Here is an 8,435-nt window from a genome sequence, read left to right on the forward strand (position 1 = left end):
AGTAACCTGCAGCCGTTGTCGGAATTTCGTAACTTTTTTCTTCTTCAAAAGACATGCCATTTAGTCTAGATAGCCTTGATGATAGTTTTTTTTTTTTTTTTTTTTTTTTTTTTTTTTTTTTGTCAGTATGAATTCTGTTTCAACTTTAACACCAGAATATATTGGTTTATGGTATGTATGATTAATTTTTTCCATGGCTTTTCTATTTTCCTTTTTCTTTTGATTACAGGACAAGTTCAAGTCAAGAAGACACAAGTGTAAGGCTCGAGAACCACTTTGGGGACGACAACACCAATGACAGTTCCGTCAACGGCTGCACTGACAACTGGCCAACTGGGATGCCCACTAGTCAGGATGAAGACGATGAGGACGACAGAAGATCTGTTGCGTCAACTGCTTCAAATCTGAGTGGCTTGTCAGACTTCTCTAATTTCTCTGGGAAAGATTGGAAGCCCTGTGCCGGTAAGTCAGACGTGTTGGGTTAGATGTGATGTTAAACTTAAGATGTTTCATTTATGAGGTCATTTTTTGATTTGGTGCTCATAGTACTCTTTGCATAGCAGGGCAAAAAGAGTTCAATATATGGGTTATTTGCATTGGGTCAAGTTCCTGTTATCACTCTTTGCCTTCTCTTGACTGTGTATATATAGTAAGATGTTGTGTCTTTGATTTTTCAAGGGTTTGATTTTATATACATACTTTTACTTTGAGGACATTTAGAATAAATGTCTGTGATGGGAAAGTTTAGACTGGGTGTAGGAGTGCTCTGAGATAAACCTAAGTACAGACTTGAGTCCTCTATTATATATAAAATGATATGTGCTTTTCAAGAGATGTATTGCTTGCTGCTGATTCTCTAATAGCACAGCACACAAAAATTAAGAAACATGTACTTTAGTGAGTACTTTGTAGTCTCAGGCCTGGCCAATTTTCCCTTATGATTGAACACATTACCTTTTTCTCCATAGGTCCAATGTCTTGGGTTCAGCAGCAGATGTTAAGAGGTGTCAATCCACGGACAGTCTTGAATCAGATCTTGGGATCGACTAGAGAAATCCCAGATGGCGTTGCTGATGAAACCTTATGGCGATTGATTGTAAACATGCTGTCTGAACCTCCCCGACGTGAAAAATTAAGGCATATCAATACTTTAGAGGATGTTGTGAGATTAATGAAGGCTTGCCAGAAAATCATCGTTCTGACAGGTGCAGGGGTAAGTTGACTGAATATTGTTGGCTTGGTGCAGTATATTTTTTCACCTCTCTTTGTGCCAGATAAGATTGAGTCCATTTGTGAACTATATATCTTCTTATCTTCGGAAATCCAAATATTTTAACTTGTAGAAACTTTGAATTTAGAGAGTAGTGTAGAAAGAAATATTTGAAATTATCTTTTCACATTCATTAATTTCTGAATTTTCAACAGGTTTCAGTATCCTGTGGCATCCCAGATTTTAGGAGTCGAGATGGAATCTATGCCCGACTTGCCGTTGACTTCCCCGACCTGCCTGATCCACAAGCTATGTTTGACATCCACTACTTCAGACGCGACCCAAGACCATTCTTTAAGTTTGCTCGTGAAATTTACCCAGGCCAGTTTACTCCATCACTTTGTCATAGGTAAGGGATTAATATGCCTTTATTACACTTATTCTCTTCTCTGAGGTTTAATAGATGTGGTGTGATTTATCATTGTTTTTGTGGAGACTGACCCAGAGTTTATCTTTCCAGATTTATCCGTCTTATAGAGCAGAACAACAAACTATTGCGAAATTATACACAGAATATTGACACGTTAGAACAAGTTGCAGGAATAAAAGAAGTCATCCAGTGCCATGGTAAGTATTTAACATATTCATTATGATTGTCATGTAATCTTGATGTTTTACTTAAATTATATGATAATCAAGAAAGAAATAATATTAAATTGATTTTTTTCTTTCAGGTTCATTTGCTACGGCAACTTGTCAAGTTTGTGGTTACAAAGTAGATGCTGGAGCCATTAAAGGAGATATATTTGCCCAGAGAATCCCACAATGCCCAAAATGTACAGAGAATACAGAGAATGAAGAAACAACTCAAGGAAGTAGAATAGCTGGTGAAGATGAACAAAATATAGGTGATGCAGTTAGTAGACAAACGGAAACAAATGGATTGGACTTCATGCAACAGAGACAAACAGGTGAGTGATGTTTTTGAATTATGTGTAGGCAGTTTTTCCGAAGGTTATTTATAGTCCCACATTTTTTTCATCATAAGCTTTGTACATATCTATTCTTTCTTATTTCACTACCATTTTTTTCTTTTTATGACATAGCTAGACTTTCTAATGAATTGCAGAGGCATGCAGTAACAAGTCATAATGGGACAAATTCCTTTCCAGATCCCCAGTCGTTACCACCCCAGCCTATAATGAAGCCAGACATTGTGTTCTTTGGAGAGGGTTTACCTGATGAGTTTCATGACAAAATGGCAGAGGACAAGGATGAGTGTGACCTACTCATTGTCATTGGCTCTTCCCTCAAAGTGCGGCCAGTAGCTCTGATTCCAAGTAAGTAGTTTCTCTGTCTTGTGTGATGAAACTTTTAATGGTGGTCTGATAATGTGGTATTTTTATTATTGCTTGATAGATACTATTAGTTGATAATTATAGTAACTTGGAATTTGATTTTAAAGTGGTTGTAAGAACTGGTGCACAGATGCAGTTTAAAGAAAGTAGCCTGTAGTATTTTCATTGTCATGAGAAGGGAAATGGCATGGAGGCCATTAGAGCTATGACATATTTTTATATTTTTAATTTTCATGCTGAATTATAAGTGTTAACCTATTCGCGCCGGTTGACTTGCTATCACATTCAGTGTTTTTGGGTCAGACGCATTAGATGAGATATTTAGTCGAGGCTGGCGTGCCAGGTTAGCAGGCGTACAGCGCTCGCTCGCGGCTAGTTCACCCAAGAATACCGAGGTGTTTGACTTATGTGTTCGAATACCCCGGCATTCTGACCATTTAGAGCCGAAATAGCCCCGGCGTGAGTGGGTTAAATCCATAACTCTTAATATGATATGACTATGGATAATCAGTGCAAAAATTACTCTACACCTATCAATTTCTAAAAGTAGTCGCGCCAAGTTTCTAATATGATCTTTATAGGGTATGATTAATTAATCTCATTTGACATTTATTTCCTTTTTTTCCCCCACAGGTTCAGTTCCTTCACACGTGCCTCAGATATTGATTAATCGTGAACCCTTACGACACCTCACCTTTGATGTAGAACTGTTAGGTGATTGTGATGTAATTATCAATGAGCTTTGTCGGAGGTATGTACAAAGGACTTTGTTTTGTGTTATATAGTGTACAGTGTGAAATTGAAAAAAAATCCTAGTATCAATATTTATATTTATACCTGTATTGATTTTTGGTGTGTGTTTTCTGCAGACTCGGCAGAGGGTGGGAAGACCTGAGTACAGTAGAACCTCTGACTGAGATTAGGGAACTGCCACCCAGACCAATTCCAGGCATCAGCGTAAATATTAGTAATGGTGATGGTGATGACACAAACGCTGCACCAGGACCATCGTTAATAGCGCCGCAGCATGCACCGCACCCTCGAGATGAGAGTGACATTGAAGCCCTAAGAGCATGCTGGGCGCCCAAGATCCGGGAGACGATGGCTTCAAGATTACCAGGTATGATATCAAGTTAAATGCATACACATTTTGTAGAAACTTACATTAATGATAATGTTTCTTGGCTTCTTTCTCCTCCCTCATCTTGATGTTCATGACCCCGTGCGGACGGGCACCTAACGACCTAACTGATCGCCAACGACACTAGTGGCACTGGCTAAAAATTAGAGGGACGGGGAAAGTGTTTTCTCTGCCGTCTGGGTAGCACAGACTAGCCCAAACAACATTTTTCCATAAATTCTGATGTCACGTCATGTACGCATTGACACCCGTCTTTTAGGCCCAATTGGTACTGACATGTATGTCATGACACCCGTCTGTAATGGATTAAAGAAACAGAGTAGTAGAGTATAAGATAATTAACTAAGTAATCAATCAGGATTTAAATGACCAGAATGTATGATAGAGTAATCAGCTGTTGGTATAAGTTGACATTAACTAATGTCCATCTCCTATGATTTCAGACAATACTTTCCTTTACACTGGAACCCACAAGTACATCTTCCCAGGAGCGGAAGTTTATTATGACCCTGATGATGAATTTGAAGACAACAAGTCTCTAAGTTCAGAATCAGAGTCTGAAGAAGTGGAGCCAGGAGAGGACAGTCAAATAGAACAGGAAGAGGAAAGCCAAGAATCGTTCCACAGTAACCAGACTCCTGCATCCTCCTGCCACCATCCAAGACTGGAGGATTTTAATTCTACAGATGCTCCACATCTCTCTCCTGAAGATGTTGTCAGCCTTCTCTCCACTGCAGATAATGGACAGTCCCATGAGCACATTGATGATTGGACTAGCCTCAACGCAAGCTTAGATACCTCCCTGGACTGTGACCACACCTTACCAGATTATGATACAGATGACACACACAATCACATAGCAGACACTACTTCAAAAGTGCCTGAGCTCTTGGCTGGCAGTTGTTCTCCTCCCACAAATCTATGACCTTGCTTCAGGAAAGAAATAAGGCTATAAATCCTCAAAGTCCTTTTTGTCTCATGAGTTATTAAGGCTGCTGTCTGAAGGATCTTGAAAGGAATCCACCATTAAAGACGTGAGTTGTTCTTTTTGGTAATATAACTTTCCCTTGGACAGCAGAGGTGAGTCGCTTTCACATCTCGGCACTTAAGCTATAAATGATAGCAGCTTTAATTCAGAAATTATGTGTAGTTGATTAATTATTTAAAAACCGTCCTTATCTTTGAGTTTCTTCCAACTCTGCATGTCTCAAGATGGTAGCCAGATAAAAATTACAAATATATTTGACTAGGCCAACAGTCCTTATTTTAAGATAATGTGCAATCTTCGAGGTACGAGAGAGTTTTGATATAACTAAAAAGAGGGTACAAATCGTCAGTTATATGAAAAGATTGTGTAGAGTTCAGCAGCATAGGAGGGATGGGGAGTAGGCATATTTCTTCCATACATGTTTGTAAACCTAAAATTTGAATGTATAAAGACATGATATGCCCGTGTGACTGAAATCAGAACTAAATTTAACCGTTTTAAAATCTTTGATATAAGATCTCCATCATACAGGTTAATGGTGACAGCTTTGGAAATTGTGAAAGATTATTGTGTATATTTGTAGTGTCAATCTATTTGAACACAATTTTTTGGGTTTGTCACTGTTCTGCCCAATAAACTTTTTAATTTTGTTCAGAATGAGAGGCCTAAAAGTTCTTGGCCTTGGATGTTGGCAGATTTGTGTAACATGAGAGAGTGTAAGTCTTGACATGCATTGAGCATGTGATATTCATTAGAGAAATATTGTATCTTACAGAGGCTACAATCTTCATTGTTGCTCATTTCTTGTTTGTCAGCTTAACAGGTTATGGAGACTGAATATTGCCAGTATGAGTGAAGTATGAAAAAAAGAAAAAAACACACCAACTGGGACCTGGTCTCTCTTGGCTTTCGTTGTTGGGACGTGAAAGAGGAAGGGGTTTTATTGTTTTATTTTCTCCATGAGTGTAATGTTTTAAGTTTCATACATGTTGTGTTAGTTTCTATTTATTGACTGAGATATATCCTAATTTTCTTATAAATCTTGTATTTTGATATATTCATGGTTTGTTGTGATATATATAGATATATGGCAAAGTTTTCCACTTTTACTTAGTTAAGGAATTCATGTGTCCCCAGACCAAGTAGACTACCACCTCCCAGCTGGTGGGTGCTAAACAGGGTTGTCTGAAGTAGCCTCATAATTGCTTTTATGTCTCCTCAGCTCACTGTCTTGCTTGTCAATGTACTACCTGTCCTAGGCATAAAGGGAACCGTGGCATGTCGGAAAGAATAACCAACTTCTTGGTTTTTCATAATCTTTTATATCTTTGGGAGTTGTTTGGAAATGTTCATGTATTCCCAAAGGAAAATAGAAAGGAGTGGAAGCTGCGTGTAAGGGTATTTTGCCCTTTTTATATCCCTATGCCTGTGCTGAAAATTGAGTGTTGTGGGTGCTTCATTGAAAGGGTTTTAGGGTATTTCCATCATTGTACAAGTTTTCTTCAGTGAGGCTAGCTTGGACCCCCTGTTTGTATGGAACTGGTTGATTTTTTTTTCTTTTTTATGGGTTATGTTCATATTTTATGGAGAGAATTATCATTAGGTCCTACCTCATTTTTCTGTTCATGTAGTCATTTTATAAGGAGCTTTGACATATTGTCCATCAATTAATAACTTGTCATCTGGTATCCTTATTGTGACTTTTGTACATTATTCCCATGATTTTTTTTTTGTGAGGATTTTCACCCTCATTGTACAAGTCTCAAAGGCTACCAAGGATTGTTATGTCCTGTTTTATAAATTTTTGTAACAGTTCATTGATTGCCAACTAACATTTTTTCTTTTGCATTTATGATCCAATCATGTCAGGTGAACATTTATATATACCTTTGTATAATCTGCTAAAAATACTGGGTATGGTATTATTGTACTTTGATGATATGTAAGGTATTATCAGTTACCTGTGACTTGACTTATATTCAGTGTGACTGCAAATTAGCATGAACGATGTCTAAAGGATGATATTATTTCAAGCAAGTGCAAAAATTATAGATGGCACCTAAAAAAAGGAATCAGTTTGACATATTCTCATTTTAAAGCAAAAGTGTAAAAATATCATTCTTCTTTTAACAAAACATTTTCCCCTTACTTTTGAAGAAGTCCTAATATTGTATGTATTTAAGTGACACATATGAAAGAATTTTTTTTCTAGCATCTGTCTAGGAGTTTTTATCTTTTTTATTATTAACTTTGAATTTCGAGGATAACAAGATCTCAGGGCATTTAGACATTACATAAATACCAAATGTGGGGGAACTGTTAAGCGTATTTAACCAAAACTGGATGTTGATGATCATTATATTGATGTACAAATTCTCGACTACTGACACTAGGTATCATCAAACACTGAAATGGTTGTAATATTTTACAGATCACTAGAGGTTATTTTTCATCCTGTAGGATCAAAGTTTAACTTGTACTTACAAATTGAGATGGTATTTCCCCCTTATTGTATTTACCCAAGTATATTTGCAGATTATCCTCTCTCCATCTCTGTCTTTACCTTTCCCCCTTTTTTATTCTTGTATGCTAGGTGCTACTCATGTGCACTGTCATAGGATCTCAAAAAAGCTAAAAAAAAAAACAAAAACAAAAAAAAATATGTAGGGCTGCATACACTTGAAAGCGAGAAAGGGATGGAATGACGTCATTTCACAGAGGATCAGGAGCCATTTCTTAGTTTTTAGCACTTTGGATATGCTCCCACTAAGCTCGTCTTGGTGTGTATGATTCAGTATGGCATGACTTCCCCCTCCCCCACCCCTGAAGACTTTCATTACCTTAAATGTAAATTTTTTTGTAAAGTGTCGCTGTTTAGCATCAAGGGTCCAATGGCGTAAAACCATATTGTTGCTGTTACACATTAAGACTTGCCTATGGTACAACTGCAGCTTTTTCATGTGGCCTATAATGCATATGTTCTCTTTGTCTGAGCTAAGAACAGCAATAAAATTTATCCTTTTTTGTAGTTGATATTTTTTTTATCCAATTAGTCCTTCTTGAAAACAATTGTTTAAGCAATGTTATTATAAAAGAGCATATACATTTAAACAGATGAACTATTATGTTATATGAAAATGGAGTGAGTTGGAATCCGTTTTTGCCCAATAGTTGAAAAGAAATTGACAAGCTTTTTATTTATCTTTGTTTCATATTTTTCAAAAATATTTTGATATACTCTTAATCCCCAAAGGATGCAGTCTTTTGATCTGAAGTAGATATGCACAAAATTATCATAGAAATCTACTGATCCAAATAACATGAGACTCAAAAACATTACAAGAATTTACTGGTTCCCTGAGGAATATTGGGTCAGGTTGCTCAGTCTTTACCTGTGTTGACAATTCAGTATGCACAGGGTAGATTACTCACTAGTACACTCCAAATACAGATGAAGATCCTGAATGTATATTTGCAATCTATATCTTGATGACTGCTTTGAATTTACTTTTACCAGTTACTGGAATAACTGCCTCAAATTATGGAAGATACAGAAACAATGATTGGTGACATTTTTTCACCAAAAGAAAGAAGTGAGTGAACAATGTCAGGCTGACCGGAAAAGGTACTCAAATTCTAAATCCTTTTCTTATTAAGACTTTATAGATTTCTCGAATTCAAATTTATGAATTTTCGTATACAAAGTTTCTAAATTACTATTTTGACCCTCTTATTATG

The 8,435-nt window shown here is 36.8% G+C and overlaps 1 protein-coding gene across 2 annotated transcripts in view; it reads left to right on the forward strand.

The window, feature by feature from the left end:
* Window positions 1-7,725, forward strand: part of Sirt1 (NAD-dependent protein deacetylase sirtuin-1) — a 9,547-nt gene extending 1,822 nt beyond the window's left edge. For both annotated transcript variants that reach the window (XM_043009659.2, XM_043009660.2), the window contains exons 3-11: window positions 230-462; window positions 969-1,213; window positions 1,426-1,619; window positions 1,731-1,837; window positions 1,945-2,181; window positions 2,383-2,550; window positions 3,202-3,319; window positions 3,438-3,688; window positions 4,153-7,725. In XM_043009659.2, coding sequence (XP_042865593.1) covers window positions 230-462; window positions 969-1,213; window positions 1,426-1,619; window positions 1,731-1,837; window positions 1,945-2,181; window positions 2,383-2,550; window positions 3,202-3,319; window positions 3,438-3,688; window positions 4,153-4,634 — 2,035 coding nt within the window. In that variant the 3' untranslated portion in view covers window positions 4,635-7,725. The remainder of the gene's footprint in view (window positions 1-229; window positions 463-968; window positions 1,214-1,425; window positions 1,620-1,730; window positions 1,838-1,944; window positions 2,182-2,382; window positions 2,551-3,201; window positions 3,320-3,437; window positions 3,689-4,152) is intronic.
* Window positions 7,726-8,435: the final 710 nt, after the last annotated feature.

This window comes from Penaeus japonicus, unplaced genomic scaffold, assembly GCF_977035675.1.
Source record: "Penaeus japonicus unplaced genomic scaffold, GWHDUDI00000001_assembly GWHDUDI00000043, whole genome shotgun sequence".
Classification (NCBI taxonomy): domain Eukaryota; kingdom Metazoa; phylum Arthropoda; class Malacostraca; order Decapoda; family Penaeidae; genus Penaeus; species Penaeus japonicus.